This window comes from Triticum urartu, chromosome 2 (genome assembly GCF_003073215.2).
Source record: "Triticum urartu cultivar G1812 chromosome 2, Tu2.1, whole genome shotgun sequence".
In the NCBI taxonomy this organism is placed as follows: domain Eukaryota; kingdom Viridiplantae; phylum Streptophyta; class Magnoliopsida; order Poales; family Poaceae; genus Triticum; species Triticum urartu.
The window spans coordinates 271,742,458-271,770,430 of NC_053023.1; the positions used below are offsets into that span (position 1 = coordinate 271,742,458).

Below are 27,973 nucleotides of genomic sequence, written 5' to 3' on the forward strand. Positions count from 1 at the left end.
ATGGCTACAAGGACAAGATCGAGAAGTTGAAGGAGATCTGTGATGAATTTTAATTATGTAATGTGGCATTGTACTGGTGCAGTTGTGTTCTGTTGCACTGAATAATCAGCCCTACTAGAAGTGCACTATACTGTTGTGATGGTTAAATTTGTACTGAATTATGCAGTTTATCTGCAAGTCTAGAATTTGAACTTATGGCATGAATTTGAACTTAATTTGTAGTGCTATCTCTTGTATCATATTGAGTACTCTATTATATTTACTTCACTCCAGGTGAAACTGGTGTGATAGTCAAATTATTGTGCACAAAAAAATTTGAAATACTAGTAACTTATGGCATGAGTATACCAGGAACTTTCTGGCATTATTGTTATGCACATAATGTGATGATCAGGGAGTGCAAAAAACATAGCAGTACAGAGTAAATGTAGCAGTGCAAGCACATAATTATAGATAGGTACATGATGATTGAAGCAAGCCAACATAGCAGTACACAAGAATAATAGATAGCAGTTCCTCATAGCATAAAACAAAGATCCATACATAGGTTTAGCATAGCATTACACAACAGTAGTTCATAGTGGCACACATAGGTTCAACACATCATTACATAAGTTCAAATTTAGTCTTGGCATAGATAAAGTGCTCTAGTGCCTGATGGAGCACACATGCACTTGGATACATAGTCAAACAAGAACTCTCAGTAGTTCCCACTGGCATAGAAGTACCCCTCCATCCTTTTGCTCATGTATCTTGCCCTTTTCGGCCTATTTCCTGTTGGCTGGCTGGTTGAAGCTTCTGCAGTAGTTCTTGGAGGATTGAAGGTTCTTGCACCTGTTTTTGCACCTCTCCTTGCAGCAACAGTACCAGCACCAGAAGGAGAAGAATTTGCAGCTCTAGCAGATAAACCAGCAGCTCTAGCAGATTTGCCCCTTGAAGCAGCAGCATCAGATCCCCTTGAAGCAGATGTAGAGCTTGCACCCCTAGGAGTTGTTGTACCAGATGTTGAGCTTCCACCTTGCTGCCATGCAGGGGCTATCCTGTTTTCCTGCAATTATTTTTGTTGGATAAATTTCAGTGATACTTAATGAGTGATGAGATAGAGAAGGAAGTCAAAAATAACATACCATGTGTTTGTTCTTCCTGATTTGCAGATCTGGCCTCAATGGCTTTGCACAACTTGTGTATTTGTGTCCCTGCAACTTGCAGTTACTACAAGTTATTGTAGCCATCCTTGATGTCTGCTTTGCTTGAGGAGGCTCAAACCTGCCTTTCTTCCTTTTCTCTTCTGCTGGTCCCTTCTTGTCTTCTTTGAACTGAGGTGGGTCAATGTCAGGAGTTGCAGTTTTCACCCAACAATCAGGACTAGGAACTGGGTAAATGATAGGCTTGTATGACTCCAAGTACATAGCTTTTTTGAAGAAAACATTTACATGGTCCTCTGGTAGTTGTTTGGACCTGTAGATGGCAGAACAACCATGGTTGCAAGGAATTCCGGAGATGTCCCGCTTCTTACAACCACATGTTTTCAGATTAGTGTCAATAGAGTAGGTCTTATCCCCACTACTCACTTGGAAAAGACCTGGTCCATCTATCAATGATTTGTAGCCCCTTGCATATCTCTTGTTCATCTCTAACCTCTCAACATAAGTTGGTGCAATTTCCCATCTTGAAACTAGTCCACCCTCTCTCTTTTGCTGATACCTTACCAGAAGTTTGTCCTTGATCCCATTGATCATGGTGACAATTGGCTTGTTCCTTACATCAAGTATGTACTTATTAAAAACTTCACTTAAGTTATTGACAACCTGATCAGTTTTGCAGTTAGTATCCATTGCATGTCTTGACTAAGCTTTTGGAGGAATCCTTGACATCCACTCCCAAGCAGCCTTGCACTCAGCCTTCATGCTCTCCATTTCCAACTGAAAGTCATGTTCAATGTAAGCATGTGCAGCTGCATCCATGCATTTCTTCAAGTCTTCTCCTCTGAATCCTGCTCTCTGAAAGTTGGCATAAATGTGCCTCAAGCAGTACCTATGAGGGCAGTTGGGAAAGACTGTTGTGACTGCATTCAACAGACCCTGCAAAGGATTTTGAATTTGTTAAAATGAAATAAATTATCAAAAAAAATTAATTCAATTTAATTGTTGTAGTAATATTATATTGATTTAATATTATGTTGATTAAATTCAATTTAATTGTTGTAGTAATATTATATTGATTTAATATTATGTTGATTTAATTCAATTTAATTGTTGTAGTAATATTATATTGATTTAATATTACATTTATTTAATTCAATTTAATTGTTGTAGCTTGTTCTATGTTGGCCCATAAGGGTCACCCTAGGCTACCTTGACTGAAGTGTCGACAAGATGCGTTACCACTCGACACATGCCAACTAGGGTAGGTGGGAGGTTGGTTGGGCTATGGTGGCCCATAAGGGTCACCCTAGGTGACCTTGACCGAAGTGTCGACAAGATGCGTTACCACTCGACACATGCCAACTAGGGTAGGTGGGAGGTTGGGTGGGCTATGGTGGCCCATAAGGGTCACCCTAGGCTATCTTGACCGAAGTGTCGACAAGATGCGTTACCACTTGACACATGCCAAGTAGGGTAGGTGGGAGGTTGGTTGGGCTATGGTGGCCCATAAGGGTCACCCTAGGCTACCTTGACCGAAGTGTCGACAAGATGCGTTAGCACTCGACACATGCCAACTAGGGTAGGTGGGAGGTTGGTTGGGCTATGGTGGCCCATAAGGGTCACCCTAGGCTATCTTGACCGAAGTGTCAACAAGATGCGTTACCACTCGACACATGCCAACTAGCTAGGGTAGGTGGGAGGTTGGTTGGGCTATGGTGGCCCATAAGGGTCACCCTAGGCTATCTTGACCGAAGTATCGACAAGATGCGTTACCACTGGACACATGCCAACTAGGGTAGGTGGGAGGTTGGTTGGGCTATGGTGGCCCATAAGGGTCGCCCTAGGCTATCTTGACCGAAGTATCGACAAGATGCGTTACCACTCGACACATGCCAACTAGGGTAGGTGGGAGGTTGGTTGGGCTATGGTGGCCCATAAGGGTCACCCTAGGCTATCTTGACCAAAGTATCGACAAGATGCGTTACCACTCGACACATGCCAACTAGGATAGGTGGGTTAAAAGAAAGGTTGTTTAGGCTATGGTGGCCCTTTTGGGCCACCCTAGGCCCTCTTGACCTAATTGTCGACAAGATGCATTACCACTATACACATGCTAACTAGGGTAAGTGTTCAACAAATTAATGAACTAAATACACTAAATGCAGAACTAATTAGACTAAATACACTAAATGCAGAACTAATTAAACAAACTAATGAACTAATTAGAGTACTAATTTAGGGACAAGTGAAGATGTAGATGAACTCACCTTCTGTCTATCAGACATGAATGTGTACTTCCCAAATTTTCCCTCTTCAGTCCCTCCTAGGGCATATTTGAGTTGAGTCAAAAACCATGACCAATTTGGTGTGTCTTCAACTCCAACCACTCCAAATGCTATGGGGTACATATTGTTGTTTGCATCCCTTCCAGTAGCAGCTAGTATTTGTGCCCCACTAGTTAACTTAATGAAACAACCATCTGGGCCTATGAATGGCCTGCATCCATTCAAAAATCCCTCAACACATGCATTCAAACAGAAAAAAAGACCATGAAACCTTGGTCCTGCAGTTGGGTTTTTTCTTCTTTTTTCACTCACAGTACTGACAATGCATCTTGATCCAGGATTTGTAGCCTTCATAGTCTCCAAAAAATCTCTCAGCCTCTTGTATTGCCTCTTGTGATCTCCAAGCACAATCTCCTTTGCTTTCCTCTTTGCTCTCCATGCCATCATCTTGGGCACCTCAACACCAAACTGCCTCTTTACCTTGTCAATTATAGTAGGTACAGTAGTGTTGGGGTCTGATCTGATAGTTTCAAGCATTTTGTTGCCAAGCCACTTGGAGCTGATCCTTGTCTTCTCAGATTGGGTGGGACATGTGTGCTCCAATACCATCTTCTTAATGCAGAAAGTGGGCTCATTACTGATCTTTGCTGCAACCATGTGGAACTGACAGCCCTCTCCATCACAACACACTATTACCCCATCACTGCAGTTTCTGTGATATTTGTATCTTCTAAGTTGTTTCATGCAAATTCAAAAGAGCCTCTCTAAATTGGTACACATCTCTGAAACAAAGCCTAAGCTAGAATTGATGCTCTGGATGCATCCTGCGCTCATCATACCAGACCCTAGGTGGTCTTTTCTTAGCTCTGCTCTTTCTACCAGAGGGGATTATAAAAGACATGGGTTCATTGCCATCATCATCAGCTTCAAAGCCTGTATCATCCTCTTCTGAAGATGGATACCAGTCCTCATTCATGCTTCTGTTAGCACTAGAGTGGGACCTACTAGTAGGCCCAGGCCTCTTTATCTTCTTCTCAACAGGCTCAGGAACTGCTATCTCTTGACAGTCATCATCCTCTTCCTCCAAGTCTATGTCATATAAATCTTCAGGGTCTGTGTCTCCTTCACAGTGTGTACTGCTCATGTATTGAGCTCTCTTTCTCTTAATGTCAGCAATTGTGTCATTTAGATCACTGTCCACTTTCCTCATATGTTCTTCTTCTCTAGCTACATTATCTTCTTCTTCACAGTCCATGGAATCTGAATCTGCATCTGGGAGGTCTTCATGAGCTACAAAGTCTTCATCAAATACTGAGTCATCATCTTCATCAGATGTGTCCTCATTTCCTGCATGCTCCTCCTCATCTGTATCAAACTGGAAATCTGCATAATTAACACTAACTTGAGTGTTAACCTGCTGCAATGCATTATTTTCCTCATCTGCATCTACCATCTCTGGCTCAATTGGGTGATCTTGTGTCCCAAGCAGTAACTGGCATGGTGGAGGAACTGATTTTATTGGCATATGGTTCACACTTTCTTGTGTACCAACAAAATATGATGAGCCAACATGATCAGTGTTTGTTTTGTGCACAACACCTGACTCATTAACAGCAAATACAACTGGTGGGTCCACTGTTAAATCTTCAATTGTTTCATCTGGGTCCACTTCTTCATCTTCTGCACTTTTGTTAACTGGTGCTTGCTTTATATCTAATTTCCCCTCTTTAACATACAAACACAGTGTCTGACTGCTTTTAAACTGCTTTATCATCTCATCCACTTCAGTGTTATTTCTGATGAAAGTAATCCCTTGCAGCCCTGTGCAATCCTTCCTCAAGTAGCAAATACTGCATCACTTCCATATCCATTTTTGACCATCACATTAAGCAAACTGCCATAAGTGATGTCTCTCTCATACATCTTCACAAGGGCATATTTTTGGCAGCATCTTTAGAAGGAAACTGAAAATATAATGACCATGGCTCCTCAGGCCTACAGAACACAAAACATATTAAAACATATTAATGACCATGACATTTTCAGTAACATTTTCAAGCCTACAGAACACAAATCAAATTCATGACCATGACATTTTGAGTGCCACAATAAAAACTATGACATATTCACATATAAAACAAAGTAACAGCAATAAGATCTATGCCACAAGAGCCAACAAATGCAGAATAAACTATGATACATTTAGTAATTCAGAAAAAAAACAAAGAAAAAACTTCATCTAGGCATAGGAGCTTCCTCCCCCAACGAAGCAGTATTGCTAGAAGTAACCCTAGGCATTCTAACTAAGCGAGTACTCTAACTAAGCAGTATTGCTAGAACCCTAACCCTAGATTTTTGCACTGAGATTTACCTGGGTGGAGATGGATGCCCGGGGGGTACTTCCTCCCCTAACGAATCAGCCGCCGCCGACGCCTTCTCTGCGTCCGCAGCAGCCTTCTCTGCCTCCTCTGCATGCTGCGACGGTGGCGGCAGGACAGCTTTTCCCTAATCCGTCGTCGAGTGCGAATCGCCATCAGGGTTGGGGCCCAATTTGCCAACGGGGTCGCATTGCGGGCGGCGGCCACTGGAAGAACGACCACCGCCGCCGGAGCCGTTGAGACCTTCTCCGCCATAGCCGCCGCCGGAGCTGGTCACCATGAGCAGAGCGGGAGGAACGCGCGGGAGGAAAACTGAATCGGGGATTGGAGGACGAAACGGTAGGGGCGTGACCTAATACACGGGCGCGGAAACGGCCGTCCCCCTCCGTCTAACGGCGTCCGTCAGCCCGCGCCGCGTCGACCCGACAGGTGGGCCCGACCTGTCGATTTCGCTGTTTCCGCGGCTAAAACGGCCAGTCAGTGCTCCGCGATACCGATTGGTCCCAGAGTTGGTGGTTTTTTGTGACATGGCTTAAATGTGGTACCGACCGGTTACCCTAACCCCAAGTGTGATGGTTTTGGGTAAATAACTCGCGAACGCACAATCAACGGAGGAGCTCACCATGGACGTCTCGCAACCAGCCGATTCACACTGAATCGACCGTCAATGTGCCGATAACACCGTCATTATGCCCACCGAGCGCTGAAACACCGCCACGGGCGGCACAACACCGGAGGGGCACCCACGAACGGCAAGCGGCCAGTTAGTCCGCCCCGACAGCATCATTGTTGTGCCCGCTGAGCGCCAAAACACCATCGTCGTTCCGGCGAACCTACAGCTGCCGCGCGAATCGAACGCCCAACCATCGGAGGAGTTTGTCATGGGCGGCACAGAACTAGCCAGCTTGCCATCAATGGCAGCGATCCCATGCGCCGTCGGCGAGCTGGTACCGGATGGGATGGTACGAGAAGCATGGTGTCCCCGCCTTCGAATGCACCGCCGGCGTCCGCGCGTAAGGTTGTTGAGGCGGAGACGAGCAGCGGCGTCTAGGAGACGGCCAGAGCATCAATTAGAGATGCAGCTTTGAACGCGCAAGTTTGGGGAAAAAGACGACTTCGACCGTGAGGGGAGAATGGAATCCTCCAAACAAGGAATTGCATAGAGCTGTTTTACACTTTCCGAATCCAAATAACTTTTTCTACAAACTGATTCTTCGTAAAAAAGTAAGTAAAACAGATTTTGCAAAAAGCAGGCTAAAACTTGTTTTCTATAAATCCATGGAAGATTGTTATTAGTGCTCGTTTAGCAATCATTCAGTGGCTACTCCTATACACAAAGATTAACATGCTAGGCTGTGTCATCTCCCACTCTCCCTATCTATCCATCGTTGACAACTTGACATGCATGCATCTAGAAAAAAGAAAAATCTACGTACGCCATCTATAATTTTGTTCACACACAACATTAGACTTGCACAGTGTTAAGAAAATTTCAGCTTTTTTAAGAGGATGTACCTCGGCCTCCGCATCTAGACGATACATGCAACCATTTTATTAATTATTCTCAGGAACTTACAAAGCATTACATCAATAAGCCTGAAGCCACCATTTTGACGACACATGTCGGTACACCTATCCCTTTGATACAGGGGTGCCGAATGTCCGAGCCTAATACGAAACAGACATCGCACCAAAATCTAACATCTAATGCCGGATGCCCCATCCCAGCTACATACTAGGAATGGGTCACACACCGGTCCGGCGCACTCACCAAGGCTACCGCCGCCATCATCCACCTAACCATCTTCAGAGCAGGTACCGACGCAAAGACCTTGCCAGGTCAGCTGTTGACGCCACCATGACGCCAGACAGCACCACCGCCCTACGCTCGTCCATCCAGCCACATCTGTCGTCGATATCCAGCTGCACCATGCCGCCAAATACTCGTCGTCCTCGACATGGTAGAAACAACGCCGCACCTCCTGGCAACCTCCACATCGTCACCGCTGCTGGAGCTACACGGAGCCCATCACCCAGAGCATTTCTCCGCCGAACAGCAGAACCTCCCAAGATGGCGCCTCCATGGAGGGTACGACACAAAGGACACCGCCGCCGCCCAATCCAGACTGTATTTTGGATTTTCGTCCGGGAGGGGTTCGGAGGTGGATATGAGAGACCTCGACATCGCCTCCACGAAGGGTAACAGCGTCGAGAGACGTCACCGATGCCGGACCGAACAAGCCGATCAAAGTTTCCTCCAGTCCCCATCCTATACCATCAAACCTCTGTCGGCTCCGGATCCGGCAACGGACCACGAACCGAAAGCTGCAGAGATGAGAGCGCCATGGGGCTCAACCCACCATGAAGGAGGATTGAGAAGAATCCATCATAGATCTCCCAGCGCCGAATCCGGCGATCCGGCGAGGTCAGTGACGACCACCACCAACCCGCGGCGGCCGACGGTGTTCATGGCCAAGACCCAGAATTGGATCTGATCTGAACCCGACAGCGCCCGCGACCACCGATCTTGCCCATTACGCAGCCGTCACCACGCCGCGAGCAGGCCACCGCCGCCGCGCCGCGCACGACGTCACCAAGAAACCCGCCCGCCGCGCTGCCCGGCCCCACGCTAGCCCGACGTGTCGCCTGATCTGGCTGCCCCGCACCAGCCGCGACGAACAAGAGGGAGAGACGCCCCGCCGCCGCCCAGCCGGCCAAGCTTTGCCCGGCGGCGCTGCAGACGGCGGTGAGGAGAGGCGGAGGCGGAGGAGGGCCGAGAGGACGACGGCTAGGGTTCCCACTGGGTCGCCCGTGGGGGCGACACGAGGGTACGAGGAGAAAAAAGCGAAAGGGAGCTTTTTGTTAAAGAAAAGCTTTTAGGAGTCATGGCGTAGTACTAGTACACGGCAAGTTAGATAAAATGTTAAAGAAATTGGTGGCGAATTATCTTTGGGACACTCATTTGCGGGTGGGCATTTTGTCAATTCACAGAAAGGAAGTTCATCGTTATTGCCACGGTCCTTGTTATTGTGCTGCCTACCATCGCAGCTCTGGTGATAATCAACCTTCTTGTTTGGCTCTGTATCTGGAGGAGGATGAGGAGGCCACAAGCAGGAGCAACTCAACCATGTAAAGCCCTGCAAAATCCTCAAACTTCACAGCTTGAAAGAAATACTATATTGGAGTATGCCCTTGCAGTATGCCCTTGCATTAATAACTAATAATTAATTAATGCGTCTACCTCATCAGATTCTAGTCGTGAGAACATGGAAAGCGTAGAATCGATGCTCATTGACATTTCTACGCTGAGAGCTGCGACGGGGGGTTTCGCAGAGAGCAACAAGCTTGGTGAAGGCGGATTTGGTGCAGTGTACAAGGTACCAGAGGGTGTCGCGCGCTTTGCCGTGCCGTACTTCAGTCGGTCATGAGGTAAGATTATTTTTTACCTGGGCTCTTACGGTTGATTTCTTTGTTGTGTGCTTCACCTGACAGAAAATCTGAGTTGGCAGGCTTTTAATTATAGGGCTGAAATCAGTATTGCTCGATATAACAATGATAAAAAAAACAGTTTTGCTAAAGCACATGATATCAACAAGGTCTGTTTGTAGCCTTCCCAAACATTCCCAGCATCACCAACAGTTCATATTTGTAACAAAGTACACATAAACTTCATAGATTTGGTTAAATTTGTAGCCTCCACAAACATTCCCAATGTACATCACTATGGGTTTATAACCAGATACAGATATTGAAAAAATCAAAGTTCCTGGACAATTATGAGACACAAATACAGATACACTTGAGCTACACCTTCGGACCTCCCCATTTGACCTATCCATCGTGTCCAAGACTTGTAGTTGCTATGGCATCCGAGAGAAAGTAGGCTGTTAATTAATAAGGTCATTCATGAGATCCCAGCGACAGTACAGACAATAAAACACTTTTCTGAAATGCTATAGTTTCCAAATCGCATCAAACAATAAATCATTTTGTGATACAGAAAGGAATCTAGGATTAATTTCTTCGGCTTCATTGACGCTCATAATCACATTACTGGTGTATAAGTGATTAAGCGAAAGGAATAATCAGTAGAAGCTCTTACAAGCATTTAGCTATTAACAGTCCAAAAACTTAGGTTGCCTGGCAACATAAAGAAAAGTACTACATGATCCAAATGGTAAGTTGGCAGTTGTACTAATCCAAAAGCGGAATCTGTCTCAAAAAAGAAAGGAATTGAAATGTAATACCTGGACATTTTAAGAAATGCAGTCAGTGAGACAAAGCTATTTTTTTTTCAGAAATGCAGTCATTATATAGAGCTGAAGACTATTGCTTGATAACATAGTTGCAATTGAATGGAATAAACTTTGAGCGAAACTATGACTTAAAATTTAGGTAAGCATGGCCAATTATTTCTGCTAAATTGCAAGAAGCATTATAAGCAAAGCAAACATGTAAGGCATAATTAACACTCCTCCGCACGATACATACTCAAAGACGAGTCCAGGGATTGATGCATCGATATTTACTCATGCGTTATAACTGTGTACAAATGCTTATACTCAGAAGTTGAGGCTGAAGCTTATATTGCCTTGCTATCATCACAAATATTTTATTTCCGAGGCATGGACAAAATAATATTGCTAATGTAACTACTCTTGTACTTAAATTAGAAATGTGTCTCAATCTATTAGAATTGATTATCACTATTCATTAGGAAATACTCCCTTGGTGTCAAAAAATGTCTTATATTTTGATACAGAGGGGGTACTATGCAACATTTTCTTCGCAATTTCAAATGGCCACCAAACAAGGGAAATTTCAAATTGATAAGAGATATAAAATATGTAGTTACGTATAAAACAGAAGGGTGCCTTCTGAAATGTCAACTGAAAGTCACCCAATGATGTTGAGAAGAATTTATAGTGCAGAGTTTGATTCCTTCACTGAACAAAAGGGGCAAGCATTTGATATGATCTTTGCTGCGTTGAGTTGACTCCAAATTTCACCAATTCAATACACACTCTTACGTTTTCAACTTTGGTATCTGATATTGCACTACTTCACTATATATTCAGTTGACTTTCTGAATTACTTACACAAGCTGAAATACAAACATGTACATTGCATCTGATAAATCACTAAAAGCCTACAGTACATGGCTTTTACACCACAAGAATAATATATTTTTCTATTCTAACTATCACAAAATAGAGATGCTTACATCCCACATCAAGCAAGAACTAAGAAATCAAGAGCTGCTCACGCTGAGCTACAAATTGGCAAACTACATGGAGTTTTGTTCACCAGAAGTTCATCCATAATTAAGTAAAGAGAAGAAAGCTTGCAATACCTCATGGAGGGATGGTACCTGGCACTGGTGCAGTAATGAGGCATCTCCACCAGAAACTTGACAGGGAGCACGAGGAAGCCATGGAACTCCGACCCCACTACAAACCTCCCCATGGCCACGATCTGCTGCCATTTCTGCACATCCACCTTCTCCCGACGCCATCCTTCTTTCCCATGTAACAGCCACACGAATCTCCTGTTGCCGCTCTCTTTTTTGTGCAAAGCACGTGAGACCATACTATTTCATCAAATTTTGCAAGTGTACATTACAGTTATATCATGATTATCATTCATGAAAGTTTTCAACAATTACAACGTTTGAAAGGAGCAACAGAGAGTGACAATATTATTGCTGCACACAACCAATATTACTTTCATAAATTTTGCGGCAATTACCTTCTAGGTAAATAAGTGCGAGGTGCATTATATTGACTGATATGAACATACTCGCGAATAAAAATTGTTACAGACTACAGAAATTGTGGTCAACGAAAAAATTGCTACAGAGGTTAGCAGATGAAATACAAAACATGTAGAAAGAAAGTCAATCTTCATGTATATTCTTGTTTGTATCTACTGCAAATAAACTTGGTGTAGTACTGTTTAAATTGCTGAGAATAAATGTGCCTCTTACCTAGAGTTAGCATTCAGATAAATTGAACAATATCGATAATTTTAACTTGTAGAATAGAAAAACTCCATATCAAATTTAGGTGTTGAGCATTTATCTAGCAGTGCAATTGTCTCTTTGCCAGGAAAAACACCTTATCATTCAAATATAAATGAGGTCTGCTCCTTTTTGTAATGCACAGAAGTTGGAAGACCGTTACTAAAAGGATATTACTCCCTCTGTAAAGAAATATAAGAGCATTTAGATCACTAAAGTAGTGATCCAAATGCTCTTATATTTCTCTACGGAGAGAGTACATGAGAAGCTAGTCCCAGGTAAATAAGCCACAACATGATACTTCTGATAATATGGTTGCAAGAAACTGTCAGCAGCATGAAATCTAGCATGTCCACACGATTAACATAACCAATATACTGTAGATGCGCTCAATGCTGAGTATTAATTGCCGTGGCTGCTCTAGAACAGTTTCTTGCAGACCATACTTCATAATTTATAAGGGATGCAGATTTCAACAACAAAAACTATAGGTCTCTCAGTAAAACAGAGAAAAAGAAAAGGTTAATTAATCTACCAGAAAATCATGATGACCAGAACACATTTGCAGAGCATACCGCAATTAATGATTGAGATGTGCATATACATTATACGTTGCTTGAGGAATACTAACGACAAAAAGGATAATTACAAAAAAAAATAGTTTTCCTAGGATTGTGAGCGTAACAGTTAAGTGCTCCCCTGTAATTTTTGGCGCAACAATTTACATATTTTTAGTGCATATGTTGAGAAACATTTGAGATCATTTCTAGCTTTACCATATTACCAGTTGATTGAACGAAATCCTCAAAATTCTTCTCTAGAATTGAAGGATTGGAACGTTAGCAATTCAACAAACAAAGTACATTGCCCAGCATCCGAAAAAAGTAGGAACCGGAGAAATAGAGAAGAATCTGAACTGGACAGACAAAGTGAACTTTTGCATAATTATATGTTGGCTGGATGTACTAATACAACGCTACAGGTCGAACCCGCCTTCAGAGTTCAATTACAGTTCGGTCCGGCAGCTTGCACGGCATGTGCATGATAATATGGTGTGTATTTTCAAGCTTGCTCAAACTGACCTTGCACTGCAGACTCGTCCTCTCCTTTGTTTGCTGCATCGCCGAAGAGACAGCCCAGGAAGTGCGACAAAAAGAAAAGTTGTCTGAGAATGAATCACAGTTCTACTTTTCGGAAATTGAATTAACCCCAAATGAGCCATATCCAATTTCTAATCCGTCTGAGAGAGAGCAGGGGTAGGATGGGATGCAGACCATGGCCGGTTAAGGAAGATGGCCGCGACAGACATTCCCGCCTAGCACCGTCGGAGTGCGTCATGGGCGGCGGTGGCGAGGGCCTTGTTGGCCTCCTGCAGCTCCCCCCACCGCCTGCTCCTTCAGGCTCCATGTGTCGCTGTCAGTTGGCCATTGACTCGTCGCTGCAGTTGAGAGAGATTGAAAATACAGCAGGCAATTTATCAAACACCTAGCTGGCACATACGGGATGATAGCATGTCCAATCAAAATCTCTAGCCAAAATAGAACGACACCAAGAGGGCAGAGAAGATGGAAGGCTCACCAGGCCAAGACCGTCCGGCCCGTGGGATGGAGCAGGAAGCAGGTGCAACACACGAAGACATGGGTGATGCGGCGGCAGATCACGGACAGAAGGACGACATTCCACCTGAAAGTCGGCGCCTCCTCTCCAACGACCACCTCGCCCAAATCGATCCTCACCCAAGATGCCAAGCACCGGTGGTTGACCTCCTCCCCCAAATCAGCCCTCCTCTCTCTCTCTCTCTCTCTCTCTCTCTCTCTCTTGAAACACAAAGCACAATGCAAGCCCAACACGGACATGCGGCGTGAGGAGTTTGACCAGACGTTGTACGTCGGTTGCGTGAGCTAACGTCGGTTGCATACTCGTGCGCTAGCAGGGGAGCTGAAATCACGAGAAAAAAAAACACAAGATCGCTCCCAGTCCCAGGGCTCTATTTCCTGAGAGCTTAGAGCATTTCCAGCCGGCTCTCCAAGAAGCCTCTCAGAAACATTTTTTTAATGCCGGCGCATAAAAAAAGTTTCAATCACGTTCTCATGATCTCACTTTTTGCCGGATGAGTGCAAAAATACAGCCGGCGAGACCAGACGAAACCCATGATCCCGGGGGGCAGCTGGGAGGCACCGGCGCTTTTCTGTTTAAAAGTAATGGCCTATGTCATCATTGACTTTGACAATCACACTATCTTCAGTAACAAATTTTTGGATCCACTGACGCCTTCTCAACTCATTATGATGCGTAGATAAAGAGAAGCGCGGTCAACTTGATTAGGGAAAGAGGTACAAGATCATAGGCGAAATCGCTCGAGGCCTACGGTACCTCCACGAAGACTTGCAGCTCAAAGTAGTCCACCGCGACCTTAAGGCGAGCAACATCTTGCTTGACACCAACATGAACCCCAAGATTTCCGACTTCGGCCTCGCGAGGCTCTTCGGGGGAGACCAGACGCAGGGCATCACCAGCCGTGTCGTCGGAACATAGTGAGTAATGATACCGTAACGCACGCAGCAATGCCGCGGCAGATGTTGCTAAACTAATCTTTCCATATAGGCAACTAAACTTCAACGCCATTTTTCTTATTGACCGTCGTCAGTGGTTACATGGCACGGGAGTACGTGTTGCGTGGGAACTACTCGGTCAAGTCGGACGTGTTCAGCTTCAGCGTCATGGTTGTGGAGATCGTGACGGGAAAGAAGAAGAACGACTGCTACACCTCCCGGCTATCGGAAGATCTGCTGACGCTTGTGAGTGATGTTCGTGAACATATTCTGGATAGTTGTCTCAAGATCGTTGCAGCACAACTCTTGACTGATCGCCACGAGCTCAATGATTCAGGTGTGGGAGCAGTGGACGGCCGGGTCGGTATCCGAGCTGATAGACCCGTGCTTGGCCGGTAGCTTGAGACTCCGCGGGCCGGCCGGCGATGTCGTCGGTGGTCATGATGCTCGGCAGCGACACGGTGTCTCTCCAGGCCCCGCCCAAGCCGGTGTTCTACGCCAGGAGAAACGGCTCGGCCACGTCCTCCAGCATGTCCACGGCGTCAGCATAGGGCCCAGTCCTGCAAGTTCAGAATAATGTAGCTGCAGGCTGCAGTTGCCAAAGTCTAGCCCCGTCCAGTTTCAGAAAATGTACAGAAGGTCTGTCGTTTCAGAAAATGTACAGAAGGTCTGTTTGGATGAGAAATATTTTTCTTGGAAGTTCCGTAGTTTGCCCCTTAGGAGTTTAATCCAATATTAGGATCAAACAATGGTTTCATCGGTAGGGGTGTCAGACTGAACACTACTTTGTTATAATGTTTGCCAGGTTAGTCCTTGGATGACTTGGAAAAATAAAATACTGGAATCTTGTCAAGTTAGGATTAAGTAAATTGTTCGTTGGTTCACCCAGGATGCGTCCCCAAATGTACAATTTCAAAAAAAAAATCAAGTAAGGTCGTGATGGGAATGATTATTTTGTGCGGGCTTGTAAACCGGTTTCCCCGGTACTTGGCTGTTTACAATACAGAACTGTACAAGTAGGAGCCTTTGTTCTAGAATTTTCCACATTGGAAAACCTACAAACATATTATATAATCTAAAGCATTGAGTTTATCTATTTTCTAAATAAGAAATAAGACTGTTTCGGTGAATGGAGAAAAATACCAAAAATGCGAGTGAATTGCAAAAAACATCGACACTTCAGGCTAGGTTTGCAGGTACCACACATATACGAAATTGTGCCAAAAAGCACTAATTTTTTTCATAATTTTTTGCAAAAAACACTAGTTGCTTGTTTGGACCGTTTTAAGTGCGTTTATGACAAGGGGGGCCCGCATCCGTCGACATGGCAACACTGTTCACACGGCAACGCCGTTAGACGGCGTTACACGCCGCTAGCGCACCGGTTCGAGCCGGGCCGCTTAGTCTTCGAGCCGTACCCCGCCCGGTCCGCTCCTCTCACTCTCTTTTCCTCCCCCGCACTCTCTCCTCTCAGTCATGGCGACGGCTGGCGGCACAGGTGGCGACTGCGGCGGCTCTGTCGGCGCTGGAGACGATGGTCCACCTGTGAGAGATATATGCGGGAGCTCAAACCCTAGCTGGCCGTCGGATACGAGCAGCCCCAGCCAGAGCCCCCAGCACTGTCTCGAATATGTGGCGGCAAGATCTTGGGCCAGGGCAGTGAAGGAGAATCCGTCGGAGAGTCACCGGATTGCCTCGTCAAACCACTGTCAAGTTCTGAAAACCAGTCAACTTCACTGTCAAAGCAAAGCAAATTGATCTCTCCAAGTACAGTACCCTGCTAACTACTCTGCTGACTACATCATCAACTAGCTACTCTGCTAACTACTCTGTCAACTAGCTACTTTGTTAACTACAAATCAACCGCAACTAAATCACAATTAAGAGAGCACCAATTAACAGTGCCAAAAAACCTAACCCTAACCCTAGAATCGATCTACGGGAAGAGGGAAGAGGGGAGAGGGAAGAGGAAACTCACTAGACGCCGCCGAATGACGAGGCAATCCGATGACTCTCCGACGGATTCTCCTTCACTGCCCTGGCCCAAGATCTTGCCGCCACATATTCGAGACAGTGCTGGGGGCTCTGGCTGGGGCTGCTCGTATCCGACGGCCAGCTAGGGTTTGAGCTCCCGCATATATCTCCCACAGGTGGACCATCGTCTCCAGCGCCGACAGAGCCGCCGCAGTCGCCGCCTGTGCCGCCAGCCGTCGCCATGACTGAGGAGAGAGTGCGGGGGAGGAAAAGAGAGTGAGAGGAGCGGACCGGGCGGGGTACGGCTCGAAGACTAAGCGGCCCGGCTCGAACCGGTGCGCCAGCGGCATGTAACGCCGTCTAACGGCGTTGCCGTGTGAACAGTGTTGCCACGTCGACGGATGCGGGCCCCCCTTGTTATAAACGCACTTAAAACGGTCCAAACAAGCAACTAGTGTTTTTTGCAAAAAATTATGAAAAAAATTAGTGCTTTTTGGCACAATTTCGTATATGTGTGGTACCTGCAAACCTAGCCTGAAGTGTCGATGTTTTTTGCAATTCACTCCAAAAATGCAGCAGCAGAAATGTACTAGGGCCTTCATAAGATGATGATAACAAACCGACTATCCTTTGCAATCCTTCCCTCATCTTGGTTCAAGCTCTGTGATTGAAACTTCATTTGGTGACGCCATAGCTGACTTAGCGGTCGACTGAGAAGCCGTAGGGTATGACGACCCCGAGTATGGAGTTGAGTATGTGCCGCTCTTGGCGATGAAAAATGATGGCTTGGATGGAGACTGGAGAGACACAGTGTTACTGCTAAGCATGACATTTACTGTCGACATCATGGGCCTATCAGCTGGGTTATCTTGAACGCAGAGCAGCCCGATGTGAATAATCTTCACCATCTGGTCACCTGGTGCATGACTTCTCAGAGATGAGTCTATGATCTCTGACATTGTCCCCGTGCTCCAATGCTCCCATATCTGTATCAAATTAGCAGTCAGTATTTTTTTTTACAAAAGTTACTCCCTCCGTCCCATAATGTAAGACGTTTTTGCAAGTTATGTTAGCTTGCAGAAACGTCTTACATTATGGGACGAAGGGAGTACTTCCTTAAGGAGTTCAGAATCAGCACAAGAACTTACTAGACTTAAGAGGTCTACAGACTCGTCGAAGTTAAAGGAGCCACTGCTTCGTCGTCCGGTCACAAATTCTAACATCAAAATGCCAAAGCTGAAGACGTCCGATTTTATAGAATAGTGACCGCGCATTGCATACTCCGGGGCCATGTATCCGCTGCAAGAGGAGCACAATGTCATTATAGTTGACATATGTTTGAGTATCGTCAGGCCAATTGGACCATACTTACTATGTTCCAACAACACGGTTTGTGACCTCCCGTGATTGATCTGCTCCAAATAGCCTTGCCAAGCCGAAGTCTGAAATCTTCGGAGTGTAATCAGAGTCTAACAGAACATTGCTAGCTTTAAGGTCCCGGTGGATTATTCTCAGCTGTGAATCTTCATGAAGATACTGCAATCCTCTAGCAATCCCATTTATTATCTTTAATCTCTTTCCCCAGTCTAGCTCCTTTCTTCTCTCCGGATCTGGCATTTGAACAAGAAACCGTGAATGAGTAAAGTTCAGTTTTCCAACACCCAAGTGTTTGGACAAAATAATTCCTTCGGATTTTTCCATGCAATGCTTGGCTTTAGTAGTTGTTATGCTATTGCTGAAATAATGATCGGAATTAGTACCAAAAAGAATGGTGTCAATGCTTCTATTGGGCATGTATTCGTACACAAGCAGTTTCTCATGCTCTTGCAAGCATACGCCAACAAGCCTGACAAGATTCTTATGCTGAAGCTTGGCGACCAAAACAAGCTCATTCTTGAGCTCCCCTATTCCTTGCCCTGAATTCCTGGAGAGCCTCTTCACAGCTATTTCTTGACCATCAGGAAGTTCTCCCTGCATAAGCGTAAGCACTCATTTGTTGAAGCTGAAAAAAGTATGTTAATGAATCGGTATGGCTGGTACCTTATAAACTGCACCAAATCCTCCTTCACCAAGCTTATTTGCCTCAGCAAAGTTACCCGTCGCACCACGTAAGGTTGATAGATCAATGATAAGTGAATCAATGCTATCTATGTCTTCATGATTAGTCGAATCTGTCAGAAAGCACATAGACATAGAGATGCATTATATATAGGCACCGGCGCACCGCAGCCAATTCCACCATATGCATGTTTCATGACTCTTTATGTTTTTTAACTAGATGTAAACTGTTTTATTTTTAGGTGATAACAAAATTCAATCTAAACAGAAATTCAGTTCTATCAAAAGTAGATGCTAATGTCCCCTACTAGGGACCATTTCGTTAAGAGCACTATGGATTCAACTCCTAATGGTTCAGTTCGAAATTCCCGAAGAAGTACTAATTTTTTTCTCGAACACACAGAAGAGTTGTGTATCATTTCATTAAGAAAGAGGAATATGTACAAGGAAGAGGAAGAAGTACTACTCATCCAAACATCCCTTTAGTAGGTCGAAGCCGACGGTAAGTTCATTGGTTTTCTTCCTACCTATTCATGATTCCAACTGTCAAGAGTTTAAGACAACATACCATGTGGTAGCTTACTCCTCGCTGGTATTCTCCTCCTCCTCCTCCTCAAATAACAGAGACAAACGGTAGTGATAGCAAGAATTGCGGCAACGATAGGCAGCACAATAGCCAGAACATTATTTGCCGATTTTCCTGCAAACAGATGGCATCAACTTCAGAAATAGGTATTCAGAATACCATAGAAACGGCTCAGAATATTCTGAAATATTTGGCGCTGGTAGCTAATACATTTGCTGCAATCATGTTTGCTTTGTAAAGATGCGTAGACTCTTTCTCCTCTTGCAGTCAATTTTGACGTGCAAAGCGAAGGCACTAGGAAGCTTAGTGCAGCTTGGCCCATAAACATGATAGAAGTAACTTAGTAATGTAGCACTAACAAGTCACAATGTGCTATTCAGGATAGGTCCTAACAATCCAAAGAAATCATGGTGTCAAACATGAGATTTGGACTAACTTAAAAAATTCATTCAACCACGTGTAGTGCTAGCTTCTAATACCGTCATTTGAAATATAGCCGACTGTTGAATGCTTCGCAGAAAAGTCATTGTGGATTGCATCCTAAAGCAATACCAGTCAAACAAGTAGCAAATGATAGGGACGGAACTGCAGACATGTTTACATCATTAACTAAACAAAGCCGGTCTGTATCTCTATGGGATTATCCTGATAATGACCTCTACCCAAATTTGTTGACATCTTAGTTTCCAGTTAATCCATTGTCAGTAATTCAGGTGTTGCTCGGTTGCCTCAAATTTTGAACCGGAAATTTCTACTAAATAGTAGTAGTAAGAAGGTGCTCTAAATCAGAAAGTATCAAAAGAACAACATTCTCCAGAAAATCAGAAAGGAATAAACAATGCACCTGTATGTTAAACTGAATAAGCCAAACAGGTGTGCTAGAAGAAACTGCAAATTGAGGATATTTTGTGTTTGCAATTCACCTCCTGGGGTCGCCGTCGGCGTCACGTTAACAGGCGCAGGAGGAGGAGCCGGCGGCGCTGGAGGTGCCGGCAATCGCAGCGTCGGGCTCCCGGAGAAGAAAGGGACCACCTCGTACCTGAAATTGCACCGCACCCCAATCAACCTCCCGCCTATGCTCCCGCTGAGACGCTGCGGCATCCGCGTAATTATGTCTCCGAGGCAGCTCCGGCAGTCGGCCGGTGACATGTCGGGCGTGCACTGCACGAGCCCGTAGATGGTGGGGTTACTGGTGTCGAAGCCCTCCTCCCCCGTGGCGAACCGCCTGGACGAGTTTGCCGCCGCGTAGTCCCCGGTGGCGTTGAGGAGTGTCTGGACGGCGGCGTCGAACACGTCCACCGGCGAGCTCACGCTCTGCGAGTTCTTGAGGCCGATGAGGTTGTCGTTGCTGGTGGTGGCGAGGAAGTTCTGGTTGGAGAAGCGGAGGTAGCAGGGGTCGTAGATGACGGTGGCGTCCTTGTTGAAGGCGCAGAGCTGCTGCGCGTCCTGGAAGGCGGTGGTGACGCAGGCCTCGCAGGCGGAGGCGTTGCCGTCGCCGCGGCAGAGCGCGAGGGCGTAGGCGATGTCCGGTAGGGAGCCGACGCTGCCGGTGGCGAAAAGCGTCCGGGAGGCGGAGGCGTTCTTGGGGAGGGTGGCGGAGAGCTGCCGGATGTTGGATTGGTAGGTGTCGTTCGCCGCATAGTTGCCGCTCTTGCCGCAGATCTGCCACGGCGGCTGCGCCGCGGCCAGTGGTGTGAGGAGGAACGCAATGAGGATTGTGGCGGCGAGGCGGTAGAACGTGCGGTGGCGCGTCGCCATGGTTGTCGCGGAAAATCTCCGGCGTGGTCACCGTTAAAGAAGAAGAAGAGAGGCCAAGGTGGTCACGGCTTTGACTTGCAACGTGCTGAAGAATTAGTTTGAGCCGTGAATGACGCGCGGGACCCACTCTTCGAAGCTGTCAGTATATTCATGTACCACAGGAGAAAATTGTGTGGTTTTATCACGCTCTCCTAAATGTTACTTCCTCTGTTCTAGTCTACCAAAAACGTCACAATGGTGGTAGTATTTTTCTTATGTCCATGCTAGGTGTAAGCAGATTGCTCCGCAACAGTCATATCTTCGGCCCAATAATCCTAAAAGTACGGGTTTTTACAGGCATTTTCTTAAATCTCTTCGGACCCCCCTGATTTCTACCCAAGATAGTCTCGCCTCACTCTTCTTCTACCAATTTTGTTAAGCTTTGCCTGTAATTACCTGTACGTGTAGCATTGCTCCTTGCGGCCTATAGCCATTGGATTGAGTTTTCCCACCAGCATAGATTCCTCCTCGCCTTCTTCTCGGCATATCCGTTGCTACGAGTTGCTCCATTGCAAAACAGGTTGTCCTTGCCCAACACCGGCGTCCTCATCCTTGCAGCAGCGTTGGTGCGGTGCCTCGGCGCTGCAACATGCTCGCCACCTCACATCATCGTTGTCATTGAATCCCTCCCTCCCCCGCGTTGCTGATGCCTCATCACCGTAACAATGTAACATCTATGGCCACTATCACAACATCCCGCCTCCCGTTGTCGGTGCTTTGAACATCTCCGCCCTTTCCTGCAGCACCTTAACACTCTACAACACCGGTGACGCTACACCGCATATCGCTCTACAACACTGGGTGCCTCACTTGTGACACTGCACCCTTAGGGCTAATTCGGACTCAGCACCAGCGCCGCGGTGTTGACTGACACCACAACAAAATATCACACATTGCTACTGAGAGAGCAGGTTGCTTCCTTTTATTATCGCATTCTTCCCTGATGTTGTCGACGACCCACACTTGCGGTGTTTGCATCCTGATGCCTTGCGGCAGCATGACAAGTGGTGTTGTCGTCTCAGAAAAGTGAACGCCTTGCAACACCTCGACAACAGTGCCGATAGTCATCGTCATGGAAGCACTAGCAACTTGGGAGTCGTGGGGCACATGGTGTGGCTGTGAAGGAGGGCGACACGGCGAGATAGTGGTGGCGACATCAAGATCTCTGCAAGGAGGTAAGAGAGAAGGATGTTGAGAGAGAGGGCCTGAGTATGTGGGAATCAGGGGATGAATTGGGGGGATAACTGATGAAGAAAATGAAAGGATCAGGATGGAGCTAGAGGGAAGTGAATAGATACAATTACAAATTTTAATTGATTATTAGCAAGTTAGGCAATGCGGAATATAAATGTGGGCCTAAACAATTGCTACGATGAGGTAAGAAACACAATGTAGTGTATTCAACAATTTATAGTGAATGCAAGGTCAACTGACCAAAGAAACCACAAGTAAAGAGATAGGGTTGAAGATAACACGGAGACGAGGATGTATCCCAATGCTCTCTTCTTTGGAGGGAAGCTAATCACAGTTGGAGAAATGAGTGTTAGCACAAAGTCAGACCAAGATCACAAAAGACTCATCCTATTCTCCTTAAGTTATCACAACGAATGTGATTCTCAATCACTAGTGGTAAACCTTGAGACGGCCTCCAAACCTTCAAAGACTTCTTGGGTAAATCACAACAAGTTGATTCCTCACCAAAGAACTAACACCTAGGAGTCTCCAACCTCCAAGACTAACAAGACAAGTGCCTAGGATCCAAATCAAGCTGAACTAAAAAAGTAATTGGTCAATGTGTGAAGAATGAGTGGATCTTGCTTTTGGGATGATTCCCTATATAGCGATAAGTGAAATCTGCCCGATATGGTCCAAAAATGACATACTGGAAAGTCAGGTCGATCTAGACCAGACAGTCAGGTAACAGACTATACAAACTAGGGTTTATGAAGAGTACATAAAATTTGACCTACTGAACAGTCTGGTTTATCCATAGAGCATTCTAGTCGGCCAAACAGTTGACCGGACAGTCCGAAGGGGCAGACTGTCTAGTGGCAGCATAAGGTTTTGGGGTGATTGGATTGGGCACCAGACACTCTGGTCCTGTGGATGAGATAGTCTAGCCCCAACCACCACACAATCTGGTCACTACCGAGAGCTTCAGCCGGTTGTAAATGACCTCCTGAATAATGTAGTCCGAGGATCAAACAATCTTGCGGTACTAAAAACTTCTAGATATGGTAGATCATGTGAACTATTGGCTTTTTTTGTGGCTAGTCCCTTTTGGTGATCATGTGGGCAATATTTGAAATGCGGAATGAGCTCAATCTTTCACCTTCATATGTCCCTTCTTAATAGTGTGGGATCTGTATCTACTCAATATCATAAATAAAGGGCTACTCTAAGTCTTCGAGGATCCACGACTACATCTTTAATTTTGGAGAGGAGGGGTGGGGGGTCGACGATCCTCCATCAACCACCATATATGTCACTAATACCTGAGATATATTTGCAAACTACATTAGTCCATATAATGTGTGTGTCATCAATACCAACATCACATTAAGTGCATTGTGTGCTTTTAGAAAGAGAGATAGAATATAGGGATAAGGACGCGGGAGGAAGGGGATGCGGTGCATGGGCCCTACGCGACCCGTGTCGCTCGAGTGAGGCAGCTAACACGGCGTGAGCAATCAGACGGTGTTTAAAAGCCTTTTCTCCTTATTCTTATCAAACCCTACCACATCAACAAGTTATCATATCGACCATGTTATTAACTAGTCGTCTCATCATAATTATTCCTTGCGATTATTCTTACTTTCTCCGTCACGGTTTAGAAGGCGCGCTTGGAATTCTCTGGGACCTAAGTGGTTATCTATTGATTATGAGATGGGCTAAAAAATAGCATTCACACTACGCATGCATATAGAAATAGTATATCGGAGTACTAATTAGCTACTAGAAATAAATGCAATGCGCCCTAAACCTTGTCTATTGTGGAAACGCACACAAATTTAACTGTGCCTTTTAAACTGTGATGGAGAGAGTACCATCTTTCTTAGACAAACCCACATCATTAACCTAACCATGTTATTAGCTAGTCATCTCATCATAATTATTCCTTGCGATTATTCATATCATCTTTCTTAGACAAACCCACATCATTAACCTATTATTCCATTCAGGTGATACGCACGATTTTTGGAGTTGGCACTTCACATCAATTGTTAGATTTAGATTTAAGAGTTGAGGAAGAAGGGCATACTTACCTATTATTTAGGCGACTCATCTATTTCTATATAGTGAGCTAATCTTTTGTACAAGAGTTTTTGGATATGGACTTAAGATAATGAAACAGAGGAAGTAATAGTCGGAGTACTAGAGATAAGTTCTCCATTAAGTACTTGAATTTAACTTATTGCGGAGCTTCCTCGAACTGTTAAATGCTAATTTAACACAATTTATGTTAACAGTGACTATAACAATATATCATAAATATATGTCTCTAAGCATTCTGTATTGGATCATTACACCAGTTTAGACCTCCTCAATCAAACATCTACATAGTATCAAGACACAATTTAAGATTGATGACAACCCACCTTTATGTACAAAAGAAAGCATATTGTCTATGATAAGTTGCATAAATATTTCTGGAACTTCTTCAAACCTTTGGATAGATACTCAACGTTTCTCGTGTTCAGGTTTTCATATATAACCTACATCTTAGGTGGATGGTCTTCGCAAAACAATATATAACCTCCATATTAAAAATTGCACCCATTGGAATACTACAAGTTTAGGCATGTGCAACTCTAGTGATTGACATTTACAAATTTTCAGGCAACTGTGAATTAATAAAACCATAGAAAAACGGTGAGTCCTAGTCATACTTGTAAAGCTTCAGGTTTCAGCTTATCTAGGATAGGGATCAGTATTAGTGACCTCATTCACTGAGAAATTATCCTCCACGATGACATCAGATTTGTCGTATATATAATTGCCATGTCTGGTATGTTCGAAAACTGAACTGGAGTCTCTCGCAAAGAAAAATGCTGGTTGTCGTGGTGGCTGTAGTTTTACTCTGTCTCGGGTTAGCATGAGAACAACTGAGGATATGTTCGGTCTGTCATCTGGATCCTCTTGGATGCAAAGAAGACCGATGTGGATGCAGCGCAATACTTCACTTTTGGAGTATACATTGAGCGATTTGTCAACTATTTGCAATGTCATATCCTTAGTCCAGCAGTTATATACCTGGCAAATGAGTATATGTTGTACAATCAGGTTATCAATTTTAAAGTATCCTTGCACTATAAAGTAGCTGAAAGTACTACTTACATCGCTTAGGAGATTCACTGTGTTATTGAAATCATCCGAACTGTTATTCTTTCTCCTAGTTACAATCTCGAGGATTAAAACACCGAAGCTGAAAATATCAATCTTGGGAGACACATTTCCAAATATTGCATACTCTGGTGCCATATAACCGCTGTGAAAGATTAGGCATTAAACCTAGAAAAACAATAGTGTATAATATTCAACAATGCGTTAATCTGTTTCCACTTACTATGTTCCAGCAACATTAGCTGTCTTGGTCTGAGTATGGCCTCCTCCTAACAGCCTTGCCAACCCGAAGTCTGCAATTTTTGGATTCATGTTCTCATCCAGCAAAATGTTATTAGATTTCAAATCCCGGTGAATGATTCTTATGCTCGAGTCTTCATGAAGATACAATATTCCCTTAGCAATTCCAATAATGATATTATACCGCCGGTTCCAACTTAATTCCCTTCCCTTCCTTTCATCTGTTTCAATAAAGTCAGAAACTTAATCATGTGGCTCTCTGTAAGAACAACGGGAATCACATTAAAATAGGAGATAAAATCTACAGTGAATGATGATGATGCACTTAAAATACAACTCTAATATTTCTTGGTCTTATCACAAGTAGTTCCTTCACATTTATTGTTTCAGTAAAGTTTGTAATGACATTCATAGATTCGAAATCAACAAATTCATTCATTATGCACATTACAAATTATTCCCACTGCCCTGAATTTTCAGAGCACGGACAATTTCAATCTGCAATGACAAGTTAGTTATGGCAAAAACGTTCATGCTCGATCGGTAATTCCAGATGAAATTACCAAACAGGAAGTTGTGGAGGCACCCGTTTTTTACGAACTCGTAGACAAGCATCACTTCATTCTGATGTGAGCAATACCCCAGTAACCTGACAAGTTTTATGTGCTGGAGCTGAGCCAAAACTTGCACTTCATTGTGCAGCTGATTCAGCCCCTCTCTACTAGCCTGTGAAAGCCTTTTCACTGCCACTTCTTGCTCATCTGGAAGTGTTCCCTGCAATGAACCCACCTTCCTTAGAAAATAATAAGAGCATCATTGTGTATATTGCACCTACACTTGTTTGTTTACCTTGTACACAGTACCAAAACCGCCCTCTCCGAGCTTGTTCTCCTCGGAGAAGTTCTCTGTTGCCTCTTGCAGTGTAGATAAATCAAAGATCATACATTTTCCTCTCGCAGCATTATGAAATGCCATTGCTGCAAGAATAAAGAGCATCAATAAACTGTAAACTCATGGACTTTGAAATCTACAAAATGCTTCTTACCTGGCTGCTTCTTCAAAGGTTTTCTTTTCTTGAAGCAAATAAAAGCAGAAGCAGAAAGTATTAATACCAAGACAATGGTACAGGCCACCGATGCAGAGATCTTTGCTGCTGATCTTTTCCTCTGCCCTGAAGAAAGAAAGAAATTTATCTTGTGATTCCGCCCTAAGACTTTTTTATTTTAGAAAATCTTATTTTGTTTTACCATATTTGGCCCAATTACTGGCTGTTTATGGTCCCACGTCAGTCGTCAGTGCTCCTAAATAACGGTCAAGTGTGCATTGTCCAACCTTCAGTATCTTATCTAGTTTTGTTAATTCTGGTACGTCGACAAGAATCTACTAATAGCGACAGGAGTATGGGAGAAGTCTATGAAACAAGGAGTCAAAGGTATTGAACTGGAGTAGCATGTGGACTTGTCTAGTGAAGAAATTTGACAAACACCATGTGGGCAACAGCCACCCCACCGGCCCATTGATATTTCTGAAAATTTCGTCAAAAATAGTAATGATTCCAATCAACCAGTCTGCCATGTTATTACCTCTTTTATTCGACGGCGGTGAAATGTCCACCGGTGACGGCGGGGTTCCAGCAAATGCCGGCACCGGAAGCCGCAGAAGAGGGCTGCCTGAGAAGAAAGGATACAGCTCGTACCGGTAGTTGCATCGGATCCGAAAAGCCCTTCCGCTCTGGCCCCCGCTGAGATACTTGGGCATCTTCTGAATTATATCCCCGAGGCAACTCCGGCAGGCGGCCGGCGCCAGGTCCGGCGTGCACTGCACCAGCGCGTAGATCGCGGGGGCTCCGCCTGTGTCGAACATCTCCTCGCCCGTGGCAAACCGCTTGGACGAGTTCGACGCCGCGTAGTCGGCGGTGGCGTTGAGGAGCACGCCGACGGCGTTGTCGAACACCGCCGCCGGCGCGGACACGTTCCGCGCGTCCGTCTGGAAGATGAACTGGTTGCCTTGCCCGTCGGCGTCGGACAGGAAGTTGTGGTTGGAGAAGTGGAGGAGGCAGAGGTCGTAGAAGACGGACGCGTCCTTGCTGAAGGCGCAGAGCTGCTGCGCGTCCTGGAAGGCGGTGGTGACGCAGGCCGCGCAGGCGGAGGCGTTGGTGTCGCCGCGGCAGAGCGCGAGGGCGTAGACGATGTCCGGCACGGAGCCCACGCTGCCGACGGCGAAGAGCGTCGGGGACGCGGACGCGTTCTTGGGGAGGGTGACGGAGAGCTGCCCGAGGTTGGACTGGTAAGTGCTGTTCGCCGAGTAGTTCCCGCTGTCACCGCACACCTGTGGTTGCGCGGCAGCCAGCCACGCGAAGAAGAAGGGCACGAGGAGCACGGCAGTGAGATTGGCGAGGGCGCGGTGGCCCGTTGCCATGGCCGGCGGTGCCGGTGCAGTGGTGTGGTCGGTGAAGAAGAGAAGTTCGTGACGACTTCCATCGTGCCGTGCAAGCTCTTAGGATATGGATGGTTTGACTCGCAACGTGGCGTTGTTTGACATTACAGAGCAAGATGAGAATGACGCATGGGACCCAACGCTTACAAAGCCAAGCTC

The 27,973-nt window shown here is 45.3% G+C and overlaps 3 protein-coding genes and 1 pseudogene across 8 annotated transcripts; 1 reads left to right on the plus strand and 3 right to left on the minus strand.

The window, feature by feature from the left end:
* Positions 1 to 9,465: 9,465 nt before the first annotated feature.
* Positions 9,466 to 13,836, minus strand: LOC125537017. 6 transcript variants are annotated; one of them, XM_048700300.1, is made up of 5 exons: positions 13,406 to 13,826; positions 13,102 to 13,265; positions 12,910 to 12,942; positions 11,162 to 11,369; positions 9,466 to 9,692 (listed from the first exon to the last, which is right to left on the minus strand). In XM_048700300.1, the coding sequence occupies exons 2-5, from the start codon at positions 13,232 to 13,234 to the stop codon at positions 9,566 to 9,568; spliced, it is 501 nt and encodes a 166-aa protein (XP_048556257.1). In that variant the 5' UTR covers positions 13,235 to 13,265; positions 13,406 to 13,826; the 3' UTR covers positions 9,466 to 9,565. The 6 variants fall into 6 exon arrangements, 4 of the variants coding, with proteins under 4 accessions (XP_048556257.1, XP_048556259.1, XP_048556256.1 ...); XM_048700302.1 differs by having other exon boundaries at positions 11,162 to 11,398; XR_007295496.1 differs by having other exon boundaries at positions 11,180 to 12,942; positions 13,406 to 13,836.
* A 101-nt stretch (positions 13,837 to 13,937) lies between these two features.
* LOC125536183 lies at positions 13,938 to 15,960 on the plus strand (annotated as a pseudogene).
* Positions 15,961 to 16,778: 818 nt separating this feature from the next.
* Positions 16,779 to 21,171, minus strand: LOC125537018 (cysteine-rich receptor-like protein kinase 6). Its single transcript, XM_048700303.1, has 7 exons — positions 19,921 to 21,171; positions 18,980 to 19,111; positions 18,394 to 18,524; positions 18,114 to 18,324; positions 17,726 to 17,963; positions 17,502 to 17,652; positions 16,779 to 17,339 (listed from the first exon to the last, which is right to left on the minus strand). Exons 1-7 carry the CDS (start codon positions 20,753 to 20,755, stop codon positions 16,998 to 17,000), a joined length of 2,040 nt encoding a protein of 679 aa, XP_048556260.1. The 5' UTR covers positions 20,756 to 21,171; the 3' UTR covers positions 16,779 to 16,997.
* Positions 21,172 to 24,222: 3,051 nt separating this feature from the next.
* On the minus strand, positions 24,223 to 27,887 carry LOC125537019 (cysteine-rich receptor-like protein kinase 6). The gene is made up of 7 exons (XM_048700304.1): positions 26,962 to 27,887; positions 26,424 to 26,549; positions 26,228 to 26,355; positions 25,942 to 26,152; positions 25,362 to 25,599; positions 25,133 to 25,283; positions 24,223 to 25,048 (listed from the first exon to the last, which is right to left on the minus strand). Exons 1-7 carry the CDS (start codon positions 27,794 to 27,796, stop codon positions 24,707 to 24,709), a joined length of 2,031 nt encoding a protein of 676 aa, XP_048556261.1. The 5' UTR covers positions 27,797 to 27,887; the 3' UTR covers positions 24,223 to 24,706.
* Positions 27,888 to 27,973: the final 86 nt, after the last annotated feature.